At 43.1% G+C, this 24,498-nt stretch overlaps 1 protein-coding gene across 3 annotated transcripts in view; it reads left to right on the top strand.

Annotated features, from left to right (window-relative positions):
- The window catches only part of CTNND2 (catenin delta 2), a 487,037-nt gene that overhangs the window by 240,107 nt on the left and 222,432 nt on the right, over positions 1 to 24,498 (top strand). For all 3 annotated transcript variants that reach the window (XM_088827634.1, XM_088827633.1, XM_088827632.1), the window contains one exon: positions 12,939 to 13,152. In XM_088827634.1, coding sequence (XP_088683760.1) covers positions 12,939 to 13,152 — 214 coding nt within the window. The remainder of the gene's footprint in view (positions 1 to 12,938; positions 13,153 to 24,498) is intronic.

Raw genomic sequence — 24,498 nt, 5'->3', positions numbered from 1 at the left:
TATTTCTCTGTGTATAGGGTCCATCAGCTTCCCTTTTTATTTGCTCTGTGTATAGGGTCCATCAGCTTCCCTTTTTATTTGCTCTGTGTATAGGGCCCATCAGCTTCCCTTTTTATTTCTCTGTGTATAGGGTCCATCAGCTTCCCTTTTTATTTCTCTGTGTACAGGGTCCATCAGCTTCCCTTTTTATTTCTCTGTGTATAGGGTCCATCAGCTTCCCTTTTTATTTGCTCTGTGTATAGGGTCCATCAGCTTCCCTTTTTATTTGCTCTGTGTATAGGGTCCATCAGCTTCCCTTTTTATTTCTCTGTGTACAGGGTCCATCAGCTTCCCTTTTTATTTGCTCTGTGTACAGGGTCCATCAGCTTCCCTTTTTATTTCTCTGTGTACAGGGTCCATCAGCTTCCCTTTTTATTTGCTCTGTGTACAGGGTCCATCAGCTTCCCTTTTTATTGCTCTGTGTATAGGGTCCATCAGCTTCCCTTTTTATTTCTCTGTGTATAGGGTCCATCAGCTTCCCTTTTTATTTGCTCTGTGTATAGGGTCCATCAGCTTCCCTTTTTATTTGCTCTGTGTATAGGGCCCATCAGCTTCCCTTTTTATTTCTCTGTGTATAGGGTCCATCAGCTTCCCTTTTTATTTCTCTGTGTACAGGGTCCATCAGCTTCCCTTTTTATTTCTCTGTGTATAGGGTCCATCAGCTTCCCTTTTTATTTGCTCTGTGTATAGGGTCCATCAGCTTCCCTTTTTATTTGCTCTGTGTATAGGGTCCATCAGCTTCCCTTTTTATTTCTCTGTGTACAGGGTCCATCAGCTTCCCTTTTTATTTGCTCTGTGTACAGGGTCCATCAGCTTCCCTTTTTATTTCTCTGTGTACAGGGTCCATCAGCTTCCCTTTTTATTTGCTCTGTGTACAGGGTCCATCAGCTTCCCTTTTTATTGCTCTGTGTATAGGGTCCATCAGCTTCCCTTTTTATTTCTCTGTGTACAGGGTCCATCAGCTTCCCTTTTTATTTGCTCTGTGTACAGGGTCCATCAGCTTCCCTTTTTATTGCTCTGTGTACAGGGTCCATCAGCTTCCCTTTTTATTTCTCTGTGTACAGGGTCCATCAGCTTCCCTTTTTATTTCTCTGTGTACAGGGTCCATCAGCTTCCCTTTTTATTTCTCTGTGTACAGGGTCCATCAGCTTCCCTTTTTATTTCTCTGTGTACAGGGTCCATCAGCTTCCCTTTTTATTTCTCTGTGTATAGGGTCCATCAGCTTCCATTTTTATTTGCTCTGTGTACAGGGTCCATCAGCTTCCCTTTTTATTGCTCTGTGTACAGGGTCCATCAGCTTCCCTTTTTATTTCTCTGTGTACAGGGTCCATCAGCTTCCCTTTTTATTTCTCTGTGTACAGGGTCCATCAGCTTCCCTTTTTATTTCTCTGTGTACAGGGTCCATCAGCTTCCCTTTTTATTTCTCTGTGTACAGGGTCCATCAGCTTCCCTTTTTATTTGCTCTGTGTACAGGGTCCATCAGCTTCCCTTTTTATTGCTCTGTGTACAGGGTCCATCAGCTTCCCTTTTTATTTCTCTGTGTACAGGGTCCATCAGCTTCCCTTTTTATTTCTCTGTGTACAGGGTCCATCAGCTTCCCTTTTTATTTCTCTGTGTACAGGGTCCATCAGCTTCCCTTTTTATTTCTCTGTGTACAGGGTCCATCAGCTTCCCTTTTTATTTCTCTGTGTATAGGGTCCATCAGCTTCCATTTTTATTTGCTCTGTGTACAGGGTCCATCAGCTTCCCTTTTTATTGCTCTGTGTACAGGGTCCATCAGCTTCCCTTTTTATTTCTCTGTGTACAGGGTCCATCAGCTTCCCTTTTTATTTCTCTGTGTACAGGGTCCATCAGCTTCCCTTTTTATTTCTCTGTGTACAGGGTCCATCAGCTTCCCTTTTTATTGCTCTGTGTACAGGGTCCATCAGCTTCCCTTTTTATTTCTCTGTGTACAGGGTCCATCAGCTTCCCTTTTTATTTCTCTGTGTACAGGGTCCATCAGCTTCCCTTTTTATTTCTCTGTGTACAGGGTCCATCAGCTTCCCTTTTTATTTCTCTGTGTACAGGGTCCATCAGCTTCCCTTTTTATTTCTCTGTGTACAGGGTCCATCAGCTTCCCTTTTTATTTCTCTGTGTACAGGGTCCATCAGCTTCCCTTTTTATTTCTCTGTGTACAGGGTCCATCAGCTTCCCTTTTTATTTCTCTGTGTACAGGGTCCATCAGCTTCCCTTTTTATTTCTCTGTGTACAGGGTCCATCAGCTTCCCTTTTTATTTCTCTGTGTACAGGGTCCATCAGCTTCCCTTTTTATTGCTCTGTGTACAGGGTCCATCAGCTTCCCTTTTTATTTCTCTGTGTACAGGGTCCATCAGCTTCCCTTTTTATTTCTCTGTGTACAGGGTCCATCAGCTTCCCTTTTTATTGCTCTGTGTACAGGGTCCATCAGCTTCCCTTTTTATTGCTCTGTGTATAGGGTCCATCAGCTTCCCTTTTTATTGCTCTGTGTATAGGGTCCATCAGCTTCCCTTTTTATTTCTCTGTGTACAGGGTCCATCAGCTTCCCTTTTTATTGCTCTGTGTACAGGGTCCATCAGCTTCCCTTTTTATTGCTCTGTGTATAGGGTCCATCAGCTTCCCTTTTTATTTCTCTGTGTACAGGGTCCATCAGCTTCCCTTTTTATTTCTCTGTGTACAGGGTCCATCAGCTTCCCTTTTTATTGCTCTGTGTACAGGGTCCATCAGCTTCCCTTTTTATTTCTCTGTGTACAGGGTCCATCAGCTTCCCTTTTTATTTGCTCTGTGTACAGGGTCCATCAGCTTCCCTTTTTATTTCTCTGTGTACAGGGTCCATCAGCTTCCCTTTTTATTGCTCTGTGTACAGGGTCCATCAGCTTCCCTTTTTATTTCTCTGTGTACAGGGTCCATCAGCTTCCCTTTTTATTGCTCTGTGTACAGGGTCCATCAGCTTCCCTTTTTATTTCTCTGTGTACAGGGTCCATCAGCTTCCCTTTTTATTGCTCTGTGTACAGGGTCCATCAGCTTCCCTTTTTATTGCTCTGTGTACAGGGTCCATCAGCTTCCCTTTTTATTTCTCTGTGTACAGGGTCCATCAGCTTCCCTTTTTATTGCTCTGTGTACAGGGTCCATCAGCTTCCCTTTTTATTGCTCTGTGTACAGGGTCCATCAGCTTCCCTTTTTATTGCTCTGTGTACAGGGTCCATCCGCTTCCCTTTTTATTGCTCTGTGTACAGGGTCCATCAGCTTCCCTTTTTATTGCTCTGTGTACAGGGTCCATCAGCTTCCCTTTTTATTTCTCTGTGTACAGGGTCCATCAGCTTCCCTTTTTATTGCTCTGTGTACAGGGTCCATCAGCTTCCCTTTTTATTGCTCTGTGTACAGGGTCCATCAGCTTCCCTTTTTATTTCTCTGTGTACAGGGTCCATCAGCTTCCCTTTTTATTGCTCTGTGTACAGGGTCCATCAGCTTCCCTTTTTATTGCTCTGTGTACAGGGTCCATCAGCTTCCCTTTTTATTGCTCTGTGTACAGGGTCCATCAGCTTCCCTTTTTATTGCTCTGTGTACAGGGTCCATCAGCTTCCCTTTTTATTGCTCTGTGTACAGGGTCCATCAGCTTCCCTTTTTATTGCTCTGTGTACAGGGTCCATCAGCTTCCCTTTTTATTGCTCTGTGTACAGGGTCCATCAGCTTCCCTTTTTATTGCTCTGTGTACAGGGTCCATCAGCTTCCCTTTTTATTTCTCTGTGTACAGGGTCCATCAGCTTCCCTTTTTATTGCTCTGTGTACAGGGTCCATCAGCTTCCCTTTTTATTGCTCTGTGTACAGGGTCCATCAGCTTCCCTTTTTATTTCTCTGTGTACAGGGTCCATCAGCTTCCCTTTTTATTGCTCTGTGTACAGGGTCCATCAGCTTCCCTTTTTATTGCTCTGTGTACAGGGTCCATCAGCTTCCCTTTTTATTTCTCTGTGTACAGGGTCCATCAGCTTCCCTTTTTATTGCTCTGTGTACAGGGTCCATCAGCTTCCCTTTTTATTGCTCTGTGTACAGGGTCCATCAGCTTCCCTTTTTATTGCTCTGTGTACAGGGTCCATCAGCTTCCCTTTTTATTGCTCTGTGTACAGGGTCCATCAGCTTCCCTTTTTATTTCTCTGTGTACAGGGTCCATCAGCTTCCCTTTTTATTGCTCTGTGTACAGGGTCCATCAGCTTCCCTTTTTATTTCTCTGTGTACAGGGTCCATCAGCTTCCCTTTTTATTGCTCTGTGTACAGGGTCCATCAGCTTCCCTTTTTATTGCTCTGTGTACAGGGTCCATCAGCTTCCCTTTTTATTGCTCTGTGTACAGGGTCCATCAGCTTCCCTTTTTATTTCTCTGTGTATAGGGTCCATCAGCTTCCCTTTTTATTGCTCTGTGTACAGGGTCCATCAGCTTCCCTTTTTATTGCTCTGTGTACAGGGTCCATCAGCTTCCCTTTTTATTGCTCTGTGTACAGGGTCCATCAGCTTCCCTTTTTATTTCTCTGTGTACAGGGTCCATCAGCTTCCCTTTTTATTGCTCTGTGTACAGGGTCCATCAGCTTCCCTTTTTATTGCTCTGTGTACAGGGTCCATCAGCTTCCCTTTTTATTGCTCTGTGTACAGGGTCCATCAGCTCCATTTTCCTTACTTCTTATGCACTGCTCTCTCCATCTAAATTCCTGAAGCTCCCAGCTAAGCAGAAAAATAAATGTGAGCTATTGACATAGGAACTAAACTATGTATCAAAGAGTTGTTTAATAAAACAAATATAATATCGCCTAATTAGGTTGTATATGAAAAGCACTTCCCAGTCATTCCCTGTCAAGTTCAGGAAAAGTGGGAGATGTGAGATTTGTTCAGTCCAGGTCAAATTAAAGCTATTGTTGCCCTATATGTATCGCATTATTGATAGTTTTTGTTTGTTTGTTTCAATGATTTGTATAAATGTAAATAAATTGGAGCCCAAAAAATAAAGTCTGACACTGTTTCCACTGTCTTTCCATCTATTTCCCATGAAGTGATGGGACCAGATGCCATGATCTTTGTTTTCTAAATGTTGAGCTTCAAGCCAACCTTTTCACTCTCCTCTTTCACTTTCATCAAGAGGCTTTTGAGTTCCTCTTCACTTTCTGCCATAAGGGTAGTGTCATCTGCATCTGAGGTTATTGATATTTCTCCCTGCAATCTTGATTCCAGCTGGTGCTTCTTCCAGCCCAGCGTTCCTCATGATGTACTCTGCATATAAGTTAAATAAGCAAGGTGACAATATACAGCCTTTTCCTATTTGGAACCAGTCCGTTGTTCCATGTCCAGTTCTGACTGTTGCTTCCCGACCTGCATACAGGTTTCTCAAGAGGCAGGTCAGGTGGTCTGGGATTCCCATCTCTTTCAGAATTCTCCACAGTTTATTGTGATCCACACAGTCAAAGGCTTTGGCATAGTCAATGAAGCAGAAATAGATGCTCTTCTGGAACTCTCTTGCTTTCTCCATGATCCAGCGGATGTTGGCAATTTGATCTCTGCCTTTTCTAAAACCTGCTTGAACATCTGAAAGTTCATGGTTCACATATTGCTGAAGCCTGGCTTGGAGAATTTTGAGCATGACTTTACTAGCGTGTGAGATGAGTGCAATTGTGCGGTAGTTTGAGCATTCTTTGGCATTGCCTTTCTTTGGGATTGGAATGAAGACTGACCTCTTCCAGTCCTGTGGCCACTGCTGAGTTTTCCAAATTTGCTGGCATATTGAGTGCAGCACTTTCACAGCATCATCTTTCAAGATTTGAAATAGCTCAACTGGAATTCCATCACCTCTACTAGCTTTGTTCGTAGTGATGCTTTCTAAGGCCCACTTGACTTCACATTCCAAGATGTCTGGCTCTAGGTCAGTGATCACGTTATCGTGACTATCTTGGTCGTGAAGATCTTTTTTGTACAGTTCTTCTGTGTATTCTTGCCACCTCTTCTTAATATCTTCTGCTTCTGTTAGGTCCATACCATTCCTGTCCTTTATCGAGCCCATCTTTGCATGAAATGTTCCTTTGGAATCTCTAATTTTCTTGAAGAGGTCTCTTGTTTTTCCTATTCTGTTGTTTTCCTCTATTTCTTTGCATTGATCACTGAGGAAGTCTTTCTTATCTCTCCTTGCTATTCTTTGGAACTCTGCATTCAGATGCTTATATCTTTCCTTTTCTCCTTTGCTTTTCGCTTCTCTTCTTTTCACAGCTATTTGTAAGGCCTCCTCAGACAGCCATTTTGCTTTTTTGCATTTCTTTTCCATGGGGATGGTCTTGGTCCCTGTCTCCTGTACAATGTCACAAACCTCTGTCCAGAGTTCATCAGGCACTCTATCTATCAGATCTAGTCCCTTAAATCTATTTCTCACTTCCACTGTATAATCATAAGGGATTTGATTTAGGTCATATCTGAATGGTCTAGTGGTTTTCCCTGCTTTCTTCAATTTCAGTCTGAATTTGGCAATAAGGAGTTCATGATCTGAGCCACAGTCAGCTCCTGGTCTTGTTTTCGCTAACTGTATACAGCTTCTCCATCTTTGGCTGCAAAGAATATAATCAATCTGATTTCGGTGTTGACCATCTAGTGATGTCCATGTGTAGAGTCTTCTCTTGTGTTGTTGGAAGAGGGTGTTTGCTATGACCATTGTGTTCTCTTGACAAAACTCTATTAGCCTTTGCCCTGCTTCATTCCGTGCTCCAAGGCCAAATTTGCCTGTTACTCCAGGTGTTTCTTGACTTCCTACTTTTGCATTCCAGTCCCCTATAATGAAAAGGACATCTTTTTTGGGTGTTAGTTCTAAAAGGTCTTGTAGGTCTTCATAGAACTGTTCAACTTCGGCTTCTTTAGCGTTACTGGTTGGGGCATAGGCCTGGATTACTGTAATATTAAATGGTTTGCCTTGAAAACGAACAGAAATCATTCTGTCATTTTTAAGATTGCATCCAAGTACTGCATTTCGGACTCTTTTGTTGACCATGAAGGATCCATTTCTTCTAAGGGATTCCTGCCCACAGTAGTAGATATAATGGTCTTCTGAGTTAAATTCACCCATTCCAGTCCATTTTAATTAACTGATTCCTAGAATGTCTGTGTTCACTCTTGCCATCTCCTGATTGCAGCCATGAAATTAAAAGACGCTTACTCCTTGGAAGGAAAGTTATGACCAACCTAGATAGTATATTAAAAAGCAGAGACATTACTTTGCCAACCAAGGTCCGTCTAGTCAAGGCTATGGTTTTTCCCGTGGTCATGTATGGATGTGAGAGTTGGACTGTGAAGAAAGCTGATCGCTGAAGAATTGATGCTTTTGAACTGTGGTGCTGGAGAAGACTCTTGAGAGTCCCTTGGACTGCAAGGAGATCCAACCAATCCATTCTAAAGGAGATCAATCCTGGGTGTTCATTGGAAGGACTGATGCTAAAGCTGAAACTGCAATACTTTGGCCACCTCATGTGACGAGTTGACTCACTGGAAAAGACTCTGATGCTGGGAAGGATTGGGGGCGGGAGGAGAAGGGGACGACAGAGAATGAGATGGCTGGATGGCATCACCGACTCGATGGACATGAGTTTGAGTGAACTCCAGGAGTTGGTGATGGACAGGGAGGCCTGGTGTGCTGTGATTCATGGGGTCGCAGAGAGTCGGACATGACTGAGTGACTGAACTGAACTGAAATAAATTGGAATCACACAGAATGAAAAGAGAAGGAAACACAGCATTAAGATAACAATTGCAGTCACGTGGGCGCTTCCCCAGTGGCTCAGCAATAAAAAACCTGCTTGCCAATGCAGGAGAGGTGCAGGGGAAGTGGGTTGGGTCCCTGGGTCAGGAAAATCCCCTGGAGTAGGGCATGGCAACCACTCTAGTATTCTTGCCTGGAGAATCCCTTGGAGAGAGGAGCCTGGCTGGCTACAGTCCATGGGTCGCAAAGAATTGGGATGCGACTGAGCAACTCAACATGCACGCACAGTCTAGTATTAACAGAATGGCCAAGATGCAGAACACTGATAGCGCCAAGCGATGGTGAGTGTCTGGAGGGACAGAAGCTCTCATTCAGATGCAGAATGACACAGACACTTTGGAAGACAATTTGGTGGTTTCTTTCCAAAGTAAACATCTTCTCACTGTCCAACCCAGCCACAGCTCTCCTTGCTATTTACCCAAAGAAGTTGAAATTTTATGTCCGCACAGAAATTTGCACACAGATAGCAGCTTGTACAACAACTTCTTCCTAATTGCCAAAACTCAGAAGCAACCAACATGTCTTTTCGTAGGTGAATAGATCAATATGTTACATCTAGATGGTGAAATACTATTCGCTACTAAAAAGAAATGAGCTGTCAAGCTATGAAAAGACATGGGGGAAGCTTAAGTGTGTGGATGGGGTGAAAGAAGCCAGTCTGAAAAAGGCTGCTTACTGGATGATCCCAACTCTGTGACATTCTGGAAAAGGCAAAACCATGGGCACCATAAAAAGATCAGCGATTTCTCCAGGGCTTAGGGAGGAGGGGTGATGCAGGGAGGGATGAGCAGGCAGAGCAAAGAGGACTTTTAGGGCAGTGAAAATATTCTATGTGATACTGTAATGGTAGACATGTGTTGTTATACTTTTGTCAAGGCCTATACAACACCCAAGAGTGAACCCTAATGTAAACTCTGCACTTCGGGTGATAATGGTGTGTCAGTGTAGGTTCACAGATGCATGGCTCTTGGGGGATGGTGATAATGGAGGAGGCTGTGCCCGTATAAGAACAGTGGTCTATAGAAAAACCTCTGTTCTTTCTGCCGGATTTTGTTGTGAACATAAAACTGCTCTAAAAGTATACCATCTTTCTAAAAATATTTTTTTTAAAAAAAAGAGAGAAGGAAACCAATATGTGATAAGCACTGCAGCATTCTTTCATTCATCTTATAAATATTTATTGGCTCAGTACCATATGACTGGCATCCTTCTAGTGGATTTGATATTCTTACATCTTATGCATGTTGACTATAATATTATGTAGTATTTTGCTGACTTTGCTTCAGTAATATTAAACCTGATTCCCTTTAAGATTTGACTTGTGGGGAATTCTGCGTGATGATGAAGGGAGGAGGAAGAAAGGATACACTGGTCTCAGATGATACTGAGTGGACCCACACCAGGGCCTCACCTATTGGATGTGAAGTGACTGATGGGGAGAATTAAAGAAAAATAGATCTCTGGCCATTTGGTGAGAGAGGAGGTGAAGGTGCCTTTTCAAAGAAGAGACTTTCCCCTGATCATCTTTTGAAGAGAGTTGTGCTGTCTTAATGTTTGCCGTGGGTTTGTTTGGAGCCTTGTGAGAGTTTAAGGCTGGAAACAAGAAGAAACTAGAGGAACTGGATGCCAGGACCAGTGAAAGGGAGGGAGGACCCAGGAGAAAAGCGGAAGGGAAGGGAAGAAGGCAGCCTGCAGACCCATCCATCCCACCCAGAGTTCCTACAGGGAATGAAGACCCTGCAAGAAAATTGAAAGTCTGCCCCGTGGCTCCTTTTCTGGTGCTGCTGGGAGCGGAGTGGGTCTGGGAGGAGGCAGAACCAAGTACCATCACATTTCACATGTGTGAACATTATCCCTGACTGATGTTTGGCTTCAGAAAGCTGAAGTAGGGTTCTCTCTTATTAGATATTATTCAACCCCGAGAAAAGTTTTTTGTTGTTGTTGTTGTTTTAGAATTGATGATCCAGTGACCCTCAAGATAAGAGCAAATGAAAAAGTTTATCATCTTACTTGTGTTGCTCTAATTAGATTAAAATAGAATTGAAGATTTCATTATACATGTGGGTATATGGCATTAATTAGGGTCACACTGAAAACATCATTGTCTCATGATACCATTAAGAATTGATATTGCCCTCACTTTGAATTCATTTTCCCCTTTAAATCTTTGGAATAATATTTTAATAGCTTAATTCATGAAATTATATGAATGGGAAATAAGGAGTCTTAACTCATGCGACGAGTTGACTCACTGGAAAAGACTCTGATGCTGGGAAAGGTTGGGGGCGGGAGGAGAAGGGGACAACGGAGAATGAGATGGCTGGATGGCATCACCGACTCTGTGGACATGAGTTTGAGTGTACTCCGGGAGTTGGTGATGGACAGGGAGGCCTGGCGTGCTATGATTCATGGGGTCGCGGAGAGTCGGACACGACTGAGCGACTGAACTGAACTGAACTGTGATATACAGAATAGCTAAGGTAGAGAGAGGTAGGTTTACTCTACTGTTTATACATAAGCAATCAATGAACTGTATGAATGGCTCTATTACCTCTTTTACAATAGCTTCATCATTATTAAAATAGTTAAACCTAGATAATTTGTAAAGTACACACGTTCAAAGACACACACATCAATAAAATGACATTCATAGTTTAACCTTTTCATACAAATGGGAATAAATGGGTGTTTTAAAGCTCAGATGTATGTATGGGACATATGTATATAGTGATAGATTTCATCTCTCTTGAAATCTATAAATATTTATCAGATGAATGGAAAGCCAAACAGGACCAGGGTAAAACTGTAAGTTGGGAAAAGTTGTTTTTTGAACCTTTCTTAGTTTATTCTGATTGACCCAGTGATCCTTTTAGCCGCTTCTCCCCATGCTGGCACCGCCGCAGACTGTAGGGCATCTCAGGGACATAAGTACCTATCTCTGCAACCCTGGCCCCTCTGCAGCAGAGGCGGGGTGGGGTGTGGGGGTAGAGGGAGGGGTAGTCGTCTCCTCTGTCCTTGGTCCTGATCTCACTGGCAGTGCAATCCCATACTCATGTTTTCTAAATTAGAAAGTTCGAGTCCATGGATTCTGGGAGGATTTCAGGTTTCTCTGTTTTCATTTGGTTGATGGATAAAAATAACTCCTCTAGGCATATTCTGAATCATGAGATTGTCCACCTTGTGTGTGAGATGCATGTCTTCATTTTTTGTAAACTGGTTTCAAAAGAGATGCATTGGCCCCTTGGAGTTATTCTGAGATGTTCACAAGTGCTTTTTTTTTCCCTTCAAGGAAGAATATTATTCCCTCTTTAAAAGCTGATATCACTCACCTGACAAAGAAATGTGCTGTAACAAGTAATACCGGCTCCCCCCGCCATTTGTTCAGATACTTACCAAGCTTCTATTATGTGCCTGGCATTGCACTTGGCCTAGGGATGGGGATCGATCAATGAACAAAGAAAGAGACTTGCCTTCCACGAGTGTACATTCTAGCAGAAGACAGACAATCACAAGAAACATAATAAAGAAGTTAGAGCCCAGCAGGACTATGAAAGATTCTGTAATAGATTAAGGTGAAAAAAGCCTGCTAGGTTAGGGAGGTGGTGTGGTTCAGGTGGCAGTTTTAAATAGTGTGGTTGGAGTAACCTTGTAGACAACACAGCATTTGAGAAGCTTTGAATGAGTCAAGGGATCTAGCCTGTGTCCCTGCTCATCTGTGGGATGAATGAGTCTTTTATAATCAGAAAACTAAGTAGGAGGACTTCCCTGGTGGTCCAGTGGCTAAGACTCCATGCTTCCACTGCACGGGACGTGAGTTTGCTCGCTGGTCAGAAAACTAAGGCCCCCACGTGCTGCTTGGTGCAGCCAAAAACTGAAAAAAGAAAGAAAGCCAAATGGGAAAGGTGCCAAATTATATTCATTCATGCCAAATTAGAACCCTTCGACCCTTTTAACTTTTTGAAGTTAAAAAAGAAAAGAATTTAAGTGAATTGTATGTATTCTTTTTCCAAATGCAGCAATATTCAAATACAGCTCTGCCAATGAAAACTCCATGAAATGGCAAAACCAATACAACATTGTAAAGTAATTAGCCTCCAATTAAAATGAATAAATTTATATTAAAAAAAGAGAAAACTCCATGAAATGGTCTGTATGTTAACTAGACAGTTTGTTTGCAGTTCAAATTTTAAAATACTTCTAGAAAGTAGACAAGGGGCTTCCCAGGTGGCGATAGTGGAAAAGAACCCGCCTGCCAATGCAGGAGACATAAAAGATGCAGGTTTAGTCCCTGGGTTGGGAAGATTCCCCTGGAGGAGAGAATGGCAACCCACTCCAGTATTCTTGCCTGGAGAACCCCACGGACAGAGGAGCCTGGCGGGCTACAGTCAATGGTGTTGCAAAGAGTTGGACATGACTTAGTCACTTAGAGACTTAGCAGCAGCAGCCAAGAGAAAACCCATCTAGAAACATATCGCAAAGTTTTTTCTTCATTTACTCATTAAAACATTTTCTTTGATTAGAAAACCACCCAGATTAAATGTTATTTTTTGTTATTAGTCAAATGCCTAAGTTAAGCAGAACATACTTGTTCCTTGTATAGAACAAGTGTCATTGTGAGTGACGTTCTTATTTTCCAGGTCTTCTCAAATGAATAGCCTTGTCTGACTTCTGCTTGCTCATTTGGCTTCTGGTTCCTTGGAAAGGTTGGAGCATCTCCCCATTCCACATAATTTTCACATTGTGTACATCAAGCCTGCAGCCCTTTTAGACAGTGGTTACATTTCTTAAGTCTTAGGAGTGAGATCCTTTTGCCCATCTGTCTGCTTCATGCCCTGAGTATGTAGCATAATTTTATAGAGAGAACACCCATTAGGAGGTTAAAATCATCTTTTCAAAATTCTATGACTTGAAAGGAAATGCTTTTGAATTTTTATCAGGAGGATATGAAAATAAGTAAAAGCAATAGAATCTACAGAGAAGAATAATTTGTTTTCTTTTCCCTTTGCAAAAGGCCTTCTGTTCAGTGCAGTGAATTGTAGCAGTGACCTCATACGAAAAACCCATTGGGGTTTAAGTAGTAAAACCTTCCTCTCTCCTTCATTTCTCCAGATAAGGAGACAAGGGGGCATCCAGCTCCTGGTGGACTTGCTGGACCATCGGATGACTGAAGTCCACCGTAGTGCCTGCGGCGCCTTGAGAAACTTGGTGTACGGGAAGGCCAATGACGACAACAAAATCGCCCTGAAGAACTGTGGTGGGATCCCAGCCCTGGTGCGACTGCTCCGCAAGACCAGCGACTTGGAGATCCGGGAGCTGGTCACAGGTCAGAATTCTTTGTTAACACCGTGGCTGATGCTCACGATGAATTTCATCATCCTGCATGGTAGCGATGTGCTAACCAAGGGTTATGGTCCCGGCCTGTCCAAGGGCTAATCACACCAGCCATCCTGGGAATAAATATTTGCATGTTTGCAAATGACAGGCTTAAGTAAAAGGGTATCAGGTGTCATACTGGTAGATGTGTCATGTTAAATAATTAGCATCCAATAAACATGACCCAGCTAAGATTTTTTGACTGCTTTTCAGTCTTTGTCACTTGGTTAAATATTGACATCTTACAATACCCCTGAGTCATCATTAGAATGACTTTAATCATAAGTGGTGAAAGGCTAAGCGTCGAGTTATTGGTAATAAGGTATATAATACTGTGCTTAGCAGCAGAGAGATTATTGTCCTTAACAGTTAATTTCTTGAATAAAATATTGATGCTTAGTAAAAGCCTCCAATTTTATAATATTACAGGTTAAGCAGTTTTCTTTCTAAAGTGATCATGAGAGAAACCCTTATCCATGAGCATAGGACTTTTGAGTTTCAAGATAATTATGTTCATTTGAACATAATTATGATAACTATATTACCTTATAAAGCCATGGGATTAATCCATGAGATTATGTAAACCTTTAACACATACCTTCATGGACTATGTATGGACATAGGAAGCATTAGTCGTTTACTATTGCCTCTCACTTTTTAAATGTGAAGTTTTACTTGTTGAGGGGTCTAAGGTTATTGGTGAGCTCAGTATGGAATTTCAAATCACTCTTCTGATTATACTGGGTTGGCCAAAAAGTTCTTCCAGGTTTTTATATATTGAGTTTTATGTATATTCCGTAAGATGTTACAGAAAACTTGAACAAACTTTTTGGCCTACCTGGTATATAATGTCTATATGTTATGTATCCAGTATACATATTGCTGTTGCTGTTCTTTGGGATATTTCATTTTTGGTTCATATTTCGTTTCCTTTTCTTTGCATTTTGCTTTCTCTAAGTGGTAGATTGTCTTTGTGGGGAAAAAAAGTGTTGGGAAGGGTTGTCATGTTTTGAGAGTAGTGTTTCACGCTGAACTAACATGGGGTGACACAGTTGGGGAAGGACAAACTCCTGTATGCACACATTTTTTCTCCTTCAGGCAAGTCTTTGTCAAGAGGATTGCAAGACTGATTCTCAAAAAAAGATCTTTTAAGTGCCCACGATTCCACTGACCTTCTGTCTCGGCGCTAAAATTTCCCTGAAGCTATGCTGATAAGCATATGTGCACTTGCTCATTTAAGAAAATACATTACCGAAGACAGAGTCATAAATATTTGTTCATTCTTGGGTCAAGACTCCCAGCTTCAGCATATTGTCTTTAACTTAGCATCCTTTCAGATCATGGGCACAGCTCCTTTATGTTCTTAGCTAAATTAGAACTAGACTCTCATATTTTTTTCCTTCTGTTTTTCCTTTTCCTTTTCTTTTATTTTTTCTTTCTCTAAGTGGAAGATCATCTTTGTAGGGGAAAAAGATGTTGTGAAGGGTTGTTGTGTTATGATAGTAATCTTTCACACTGAACTAGCATCGGGTGACATGACTTACACCTGTTGCACATATTATGATATATAGGATAGTTTGGGGTGAGTTAAAAACTGAAAATACAACCTGCCATTATAGTTATTAATACTTGTTTTTGTTTCCTTTTTTTAAAAAAGATATGTATTTATTTGGCTGGTGTGTCAGGTCTTTCTTGTGGCATGGGTATCTTTAGTTGCAGCATGTGGGATCTAGTTCCCCGACCACAGATTGAACTTGCATCCGCTGCGCTGGGAGGGCAGAGTCTTAGCCCCTGGACCACCAGGGAAGTCCCACCTGCCCTATTGTCATGAATTGTGTTTCAACTGGAAATGCCTGTAAGAGAAAGAACTCAGTGTGGATGCCTCTGTGCCTTAAGACCAAGCTAATTGATGTATGTTGCTGCCAAGTTGCTTCAGCCATGTGTCCGACTCTTTGCAACCTATAGACTGTAGCCCACCAGGCTCCTCTGTCCATGGGATTCTCCAGACAAGAATACTGGAGTGGGTTGTCATGCCCTCCTCCAGGGGATCTTCCTGACCCAAGGATCGAACCTGCATCTCTTACATCTCCTGGACTGGCAGGCGGGTTCTTTACCACTAGCACCACCTGGGAAGCCCAGTGGATTTATGAGGCAAGCACAACCAAAGAAGCACCCTCCTGTGTACCTGCACTTTCAGTTCTTGATTTGAAAGGAATTGGATTTAACTAAAATTTTGTTTTGCTCCAACACAAATCCCTTGTCTAGAAGCACTGTCTGTGGTGGCTTCGCTCATTGCCAAAGAAACTCAGCTCTGTGGAGAAGGGTGAAGTGACTGATGGCTTCAATCAGAAAGGAGATGCAGCTGTGTGTGGTCCCATGAGACCATCCACCAGAGCACGCCCTGTACTCCTTAGGATGTTTGAAGCTGTGATGCAGGACATGACAGCTGAGCTCCTCCTGAGTCTTCAACACTGCTTCTAAAGATGCTGGATGTCACCCATTGTGTGCCCCTGAGCAACATCCAGAATTTCTATGTGAGCCCCGTTTGGAAACATCAAGAGCAGAGATATTGTTCCAAATGTCAGCACATTTCTCCTTCTGGTGAAGCTTTGGCTGTAAGAAAGATGGTACATGTGTTATACAGAGAGAACAGATGCCTTATTCTGCCCCTTTTGTGGGTAGAACAGAAGTTTGCGCCCACTGTCATATCATAACCCACTGTTTCTTCAGCAGCATGAGTTGGTGGTCCAGACTGTCTCCTAGAAGAAGTGCTGTCTTCTGCCATGACACTGTCCAAGCATCAGAGCCAAAAGCATTCAGGGCGACAGTGGTTGCTTCTAAATAGATGTTCTCTGTCTTCCCAGAAATGAACTTCCCAGGTGGTGCTACTATTAAAGAACCCGTCTGCCAATGCAGGAGACGTAAGAGATGCACGTTCAATCCCTGGGTCAGGAAGATCCCTTGGAGAAGGAAGGCAACCCACTCCAGTATTTTTGTCTGGAGAATCCCATGGATAGAGGAGCCTCACAGGCTACATACAGTCCATGGGGTCGTACAGAGTCGGACATGACTTAAGTGACTTAGCACGCACTTGCATCTTTCCAGAGGCAACGCCTTATTGTACCTGGCTGAACTTAAGGCTTGAGTTTCACCTTTTTCAAAGAAAAATGTGTTGTCGAAATATTTAGACTTGCTGAAGCTCCTGGTTTCTGGAATTGCTATGGTGGATACTACTGAAAAATAAGAAGCACTTGGCCAAACTCCCACTTGAGAAAAACATCTAGAAGAGCATCCCACATGGAAGGAATTGCCGCTGCCCCCAGTCTGTGGTAACGAAGCCTTCTAAATGTCCATGCTGGCTGACACCTGAGGGGGCCTGTACGCCTGCAAGACTCCTTGAGCTCTGTTTAGACAGAGCATCCAGATGCAGATCAGGCCAAAGCTAACTCCACTTCCTGAAGCAAAAGTCAAATAAGGCAAATGAATTCAGCTCCAAGAGGCTTAGAGACTCGTGTTCATCTTCAGCACCAGCCATGGTCAACTGCCAAAGTGAGCTGTGAAAGCTAGGGTTCTGTTGGCTCCTGCAGAACTTTGCAAATCCAGTATTTTAGTAGGCCTGATGAAGAGACCTGACTCATTGGAAAAGACCCCAATGCTGGGGAAGATTAAGGGCAGGAGGAGAAGGGAGTGACAGAGGATGATGTGGTTAGATAGCATCACTGACTCTATACACATGCGATTGAGCAAACCCGGAGATAGTGAAGGACAGGGAAGCCTGGTATGCTGCAGTCCGTGGGGTTGCAAAGAGTTAGAGACAACTTAGTGACTGAACAACAGCAATCTGATGTAACTTCAGGGTCACCCAAGCCTCCATTTCTCTTATGTGTTATTCTCTGCCTTCTGAGTCTTGGACCTGGCCTCTGTGCACTGTTGTTGAATAGAATATCAGACACAGAGTTTTGGGTGAGGTAGAAAAGAATAGCATTATAGGTTTGCCAGGCCAAGGGGGACAAAGAGGACTCCTACCCTCAAAAACTCTGTGTCCTAACCTGGGAGGATTCCATTAGTTTTACAGCATAGGTTCAAGGGAAAAGTTGCTGTTAAGATTTGGGTATGTGCACTTCTTTAGAGACAGGTATTCTCTTGATGCGGAGAAGGCAATGGCAAGCCACTCCAGTACTCTTGCCTAGAAAATCCCATGGATGGAGGAGCCTGGTAGGCTGCAGTCTGTGGGGTCGCTAAGGGTCAGACACGACTGAGCAACTTCACTTTCACTTTTCACTTTCACACATTGGAGAAGGAAATGGCAACCCACTCTAGTGTTCTTGCCTGGAGAATCCTAGGGACAGGGGAGCCTGGTGGGCTTCCGTCTATGGGGTCACACAGAGTCGGACACGACTGAAGTGACACAGCAGCAGCAGCAGCAGCATTCTCTTGATGAGCTTCTCTGATTCCTTAATTGACTTCAGGTGGTCTTCTCCAGAATAAAGAATGCTGACATCTTTGATTGATTGGGGTTTTATTTCTTTATGGCAAACAGATGGGAAAACAATGACAGACATTTTTTTTTTTTTTTGGGGGGGGGGCTCCAAAATCACTGCAGATGGTGACTGCAGCCATGAAATTAAAAGGTGCTTGCTCCTTGGAAGAAAAGCTGTGACCTAGACAGCATATTAAAAAGCAGAGACATTACTTTGCCAACAAAGGTCCATCTAGTCAAGGCTATGTTTTTTCCCATGGTCATGTATAGATGTGAGAGTTGGACTATAAAGAAAGCTGAGTGCTGAAGAATTGATGCTTTTGAACTGTGGTGTTGGAGAAGACTCTTGAGAGTCCCTTGGACTGCAAGGAGATCCAACCAGTCCATCCTAAAGGAGATCATTCTTGAGTGTTCATTGGAAGGTCTGATGTTGAAGCTGAAACTCCAATTCTTTGGCCACCTGATGCGAAGAGCTGACTCGTTTGAAAAGACTCTGATGCTGGGACGGATCGGGAGCAGGAGGAGAAGGGACGACAGAGGATGAGATGGCTGGATGGCATCACCGACTCTGTGGACATGAGTTTGAGTGAACTCCGGGAGTTGGTGATGTACAGGGAGGCCTGGCGTGCTGCCATCCATGGGGTGGCAAAGAGTCGGACACGACTGAGCGACTGAACCGAGCTGGCTGACTAGCTCTCCAAGGAGCTCAGAAGATACAGTCATGTACATTCCTGAGGTGGAAGGAGGACCCCGCCGCGAGGCTGCAATGTTCCTTCTTGGCTTCCCCTCCGTTATCTCTGCATCCCCACCCTTCCCTGATTAGCAGTTGTTTTAATCTGCCCTTCCAGACTCAGGAAGGTCATGGAGGCTGGAGTCTGTTCCCTGCAAACAAGGAATGGGAGACACAGAAAGCCATCTGTGCCCAAAAGCCCTACAGGGTCCTGTTCAGTGTCAGTCTTTGCCCAAGTTTGATGAGCTTTTCACTCCAATAAGCTTTTCTGTGTGAGTCCAGGCCCTTCACTCATTCCTTAGTCGCTCATTTCTCAAATGCATGTGGATTCCTGTGGTGTTGGGTGTGTGCTAAGCCTTCAGTTCAGTTCAGTCTCTCAGTTGTGACCGACTCTTTGCGACCCCATGAATCACAGCACGCCAGGCCTCCCTGTCCATCACCAACTCCCGGAGTACACTCAAACTCATGTCCACAGAGTCGGTGATGCCATCCAGCCATCTCACTCTCTGTCATCCCCTTCTCCTCCCGCCCCCAATCCCTCCCAGCATCAGAGTCTTCCAGTGAGTCAATGCATCGCATGAGGTGGACAAAGTATTGGAGTTTCAGCTTTAGCATCAGACCTTCCAATGAACGCAGAGGATTGATCTCCTTTAGAATGGACTGGTTGGATCTCCTTGTAGTCCAAGGGACTCTCAAGAGTCTTCTCCAGCACCACAGTTCAAAGTATCAATTCTTCGGCGATCAGCTTTCTTCACAGTCCAACTCTCACATCCATACATGACCACGGGAAAAACCATAGCCTTGACTAGACGGACCTTGGTTGGCAAAGTAATGTCTCTGCTTTTTAATATACTATCTAGGTTGGTCATAACTTTCCTTCCAAGGAGTAAGCGTCTTTTAATTTCATGGCTGCAGTCACCATCTGCAGTGATTGTGGAGCCCAAAAAAATAAAGTCTGACACTGTTTCCACTGTTTACCCACCTATTTGCCATAAAGTGATGGGACCAGATGCCATGATCTTAGTTTTCTGAATGTTGAGCTTCAAGCCAACTTTTTCACTCTCCTCTTTCACTTTCATCAAGAGGCTTTTGAGTTCCTCTTCACTTTCTGCCATAAGGGTGGTCTCATCTGCATATCTGAGGTTATTGATATTTCTCCCGGCATATCTGCATACACAGGCTTGACAGTCAGCTGACCAACCACACACAGCTTCCGCTGGTGGCCTCTGTGATGGTTTAGGGCCCTGTTGTCAATTGCCACACTCTGGCATCGCTGGCTGCTGATCATTAAAAGAGATGTCCCTGGCAAATGTGTTGATGTTTTAGAAACTTAACGAGACAAGCAGAAAAAGAGATGATGGCTAGAAGAGTGGAGTAGAGAGTAAGAAGTTAAAAGGATCATTTCACTTCCCTTGTCACAAGGACCCTGCACAAAACCTTTTTGGAGTGAGGTTAGATACTTGTGTGTGTGTGTGTGTCCATGCGTCCTCAGTCCTGCCCAACTCTTTGAGGCCCCAACTGGACTGCAACCCTCCAGACTCCTCAGTCCATGAAATTTGTTTAGGCAAGAATATGGAGTGGATTGCCATTTCCTCCTCCAGGAGATCTTCCCGACCCAGGGATTGAACCCATGTCTCTTACACCTTCTGCATTAGCTGGCAGATTCTTTACCACCTAGCAGCCTGGAAACCCCCAGACACTCATACATGAATTAAAAAAAAAAACAACTGATTCAAATGTAACAACTGTGCCCTTTACTTCTTTTGTAATCCTTCAGTTCAGTTCAGTTCAGTCGCTCAGTCGTGTCCGACTCTTCGCGACCCCATGAACCACAGCACGCCAGGCCTCCCTGTCCATCACCAACTCCCAGAGTTCACTCAAACTCATGTCCACAGAGTCGGTGATGCCATCCAGCCATCTCATTCTCTGTCGTCCCCTTCTCCTCCCGCCCCCAACCTTTCCCAGCATCAGAGTCTTTTCCAGTGAGTCAACTCGTCGCATGAGGTGGCCAAAGTATTGCAGTTTCAGCTTTAGCATCAGTCCTTCCAATGAACACCCAGGATTAATCTCCTTTAGAATGGACTGGTTGGACCTCCTTGCAGCCAAGCTAATTGTTCAGCAAGAAGCAAGGACATTCCAGGCCCCTCTAGTAGCAGAGATTTTTCTGTTGTAGTTTCCTTCCTGCCTGTTAGTGAGTTGGTGAAAACAGATGTGTACTGAAAAAAAAGGGAAGCGAGGGTGACATATGCTTTGAATTCCTCTCTAGATATTTACAAACTAGGATGATTTGTAAACAAATATTCGAAGGAACAATTTTAGTGATTACAAAATAAATAAATAAATAAATAAAGCATGTTTGTAAACCAGACTTAGGGTCTATATCCAGAAGGATTGAGAGCACCAAATTATAAACAATGAAAGATAAAGGGAAAAAAGTGATCTTGCAGAGCTTTAAAATATTTACTGAGTATTCCTTGGCAAACTGTTTGAACAATAATAAAATGTTAAAACTTGAGGTGGTTACATGTATTTACATTCAACCCATAACAGTGCATGCTTAAAAAAAAAATACAGCTGCCTGTTTGTACTACATTATGTCTTCACAGCAGAATATATTTTGCCACTGCCTGTTAGACCTTGCAATAAATAATTTTCTTCCTATGCAGTAATTACGAGATGATGATCAGAATTTTATTTAAAACCAGTTGAAGCAGTTATATGCTAGCCATTACTTGAAATGTTCCAAAGTAAATAAACTTTATTAGAAGTGCTGCATGTCATTTGGGCTTGACTAATACAATTTCTTTCTCTCTAAAGATGGAAATAATCAACCTAAATTTTGAAAGGCCCAACTAAAGATTTCAGAATGCTTTACAAATCATAATAAAGCAGTCTTTATTAAACCGTAAAAATAAATAAGTTTTATTTCAGGTGAAAGCAGGTGTCCTTAAGACTTCTACTTCTCCAAGAGCAGAGTGTATTTTTTCATTTTATGCTTCATGTAACCCAAGTAGTCTTTCCTTTTAATTAAGGTGACAGGCTTCAATTAACTATTTACTTACTAGCATTGGGTCAGTTGATTTAATTCAGTCAGTCTCCAAATGGCTCCAAAGTTGAGTTATATGCCCTCAAAATGTATATGTTAAGATCCTAACCCATAGACCCTCAAATTGTGACTCAGATGTAGTTATGTTAGGGTGCTAAAGTAAAATGGGCCTCTAATCTGATACAGCTGATGTCTTTATGGATGAAGGAAATTTGGACATAGACACACACAGGGAGAATGCCTTGTGAAGATGAAGGCAAAGGCTGGGCTGATACTTCTATGAGCCAGGGAACACCAAAGATGGCCAGCAAACCACCAGAAGCCAGGAGAGAGGCATGAACCAGATTCTCCCCCACAGCCTCAGAAGGAACCAACGCTGCTGACGCCTTCATCTTGGACTTCTAGCCTCTGAGATCATTAGTCAATAAGTTTCTGTTATTTAAACCATCAGTCTATGGTACTTTGTGATGGCAGCCCCAGGAAATGAATGCAGACCCACCTCAAGGCTGTCCATCTGTTCCCAACCGTGAGCAGATACTTGTGGGTCAGGTAGATAAAACAATGCAAATAAATGCAGGACCGTGTAGGCTTCCTTAAAAGTATTGCTAGTAATTTATACATTCAATGCAATCCCTATCAAGCTACCAACGATATTTTTCACAGAACTAGAACAAATAATCTCACAATTTGTATGGAAATACAAAAAACCTCGAATAGCCAAAGCAATCTTGAGGAAGAAAAATGGAACTGGGGGAATTAACCTGCTGGACTTCATGCTCTACTACAAAGCCACAGTCATCAAGACAGTATGGTACTGGCATAAAGACAGAAATATAGATCAATGGAACAAAATAGAAAGCCCAGAGATAAATCCAAGGTTGGCTTGAAGCTCAACATTCAGAAAACGAAGATCATGGCATCTGGTCCCATCACTTTATGGCAAATAGGTGGGTAAACAGTGGAAACAGTGTCAGACTTTATTTTTGGGGGCTCCAAAATCACTGCAGATGCTGATTGCAGCCATGAAATTAAAAGACGCTTACTCCTTGGAAGGAAAGTTATGACCAGCCTAGATAGCATATTAAAAAACAGAGACATTACTTTGCCAACCAAGGTCCGTCTAGTCAAGGCTATGGTTTTTCCCGTGGTCATGTATGGATGTGAGAGTTGGACTGTGAAGAAAGCTGATCGCCGAAGAATTGATGCTTTTGAACTGTGGTGCTGGAGAAGACTCTTGAGAGTCCCTTGGACTGCAAGGAGATCCAACTAGTCCATCCTAAAGGAGATCAGTCCTGGGTGTTCATTGGAAGGACTGATGCTAAAGCTGAAACTGCAATACTTTGGCCACCTCATGCGATGCGTTGACTCACTGGAAAAGACTCTGATGCTAGGAGGGATTGGGGGTGGGAGGAGACGGGGACGACAGAGAATGAGATGGCTGGATGGCATCACCGACTCGATGGACATGAGTTTGAATGAACTCCGGGAGTTGGTGATGGACAGGGAGGCCTGGCGTGCTTTGATTCATGGGGTTGCAAAGAGTCGGACACGACTGAGCAACTGAACTGAACTGAACTGTACTGAAGGAGATTCCAGTGGTAGTAGCATTTTAGTTCTAAGAACTTTTTGCATTTTTTTAATTACCTCTGCTCTTGTTTTTTGAATGTTGACTATTACTGAATTTCTCTAAGAATATTATTTAGAACTAAGGTTTGTTTTCTCTTTATCATGAATCATCTCACTTTGCTGTGGTGTCAAGTTTTTTTTTCTGTCTGTTTGTATGGGAGCCTTCCTCATTGATTTTGCAGACTTACTTTAAGTATATGGTAACCCCTGGGTTGGGAAGATTCCCCTGGAGAAGGGAAAGGCTGCCCACTCCAGTATTCTGGCCTGGAGAATACCATGGACAGTGTAGTCCATGGGGTTGCAAAGAGTTGGACACAAATGAGTGGCTTTCACTACTACCCACGAACTCAGTTCTCTGCTTATTTTTAAGAAGGAAGGAGTAGAGAGTTTGTCTGAACTCTGAGCACATTGGTGAAGTTTGTGAACTGTGAGCTTGACTTCAGGTGAGCAGGTAGGAGCTGAGTTGTTATATGTGGGATCCTCAAGTATCTTGATGAGGGGAGTTTTTCTCTGAGCGTCAGATATCCACATTAGCTTTTTACTTCTTCCCTAATGCAGTTAATCTCTTTGGAGAATATTCTTCTTGAGTTGCTTGTTTGTCTCATTTGTTCTTCTGCCTGGAGGGAGGGGTCTTAGATTCTGCAAGGACAGTCAGCCACTGCACTGGGTCCTCAGGATGGAGTCTTCTGTGTCCGGGTCTTGCACTGTGCTGGCTCCCTCATCAGTGTCATCAGCCAACTCCGCTCCATCTATTCTGTAGCTCAAAGAAATGAGATGAAATATCTCATCTGCTGAATGACTCCTGGTCTCTTCTTTATTTCTTTATGTCCCTAATAAATAACATCTTCCCTGCATGAGTTTTGAACAGTTTGGTAGGCAAAGCGTAAATAGTACTAAACATTATCTCTACTGCCTGTAGAAGCCAAGTTGGCAGCATTAATTACTCTGTGTCTGCTAGCCAACGAACTTAACTGTTTCAAACGATTTCTGGGGTGAGATGTTAACCAACTCTGGAGGGTAAACACCCTTTATGGAAGGAGACAGTGGAACAGAGGAGAAGCATTTTTCCCCACTAACACCCTCCAGCTTATTGTTTCCCTCTTATTTTATTTGTATGATCAGCTGGAGACATGGCTCATCTCTCCAAAGCAAGAAAGTGAAAGTGTTAATCATTCAGTCATGTCTGACTCTTTGAAACCCCTTGGACTATACCCTGCCAGCCTCCTATGTCCATGGAATTTTCCAGGCAAGAAAGAATACTGGAGTGGGTTTCCATTCCCTTCTCCAGGGGAATCTTCCCGATCAAGGTATTGAATCTGGTCTCCTGCATTGCAAGCACACTTTTTACTGTCTGAGCCACCAGGGAAGCTCCTAAAGCAGGAGTCAAACATTTTGTCAAGACAGCCTTTCCTCC

Source organism: Moschus berezovskii, chromosome 18 (genome assembly GCF_049115385.1).
Source record: "Moschus berezovskii isolate FMDL1 chromosome 18, NW_MosBer_1.0, whole genome shotgun sequence".
Taxonomy (NCBI): domain Eukaryota; kingdom Metazoa; phylum Chordata; class Mammalia; order Artiodactyla; family Moschidae; genus Moschus; species Moschus berezovskii.
This window is presented reverse-complemented; position numbering and strand designations above follow the sequence as displayed.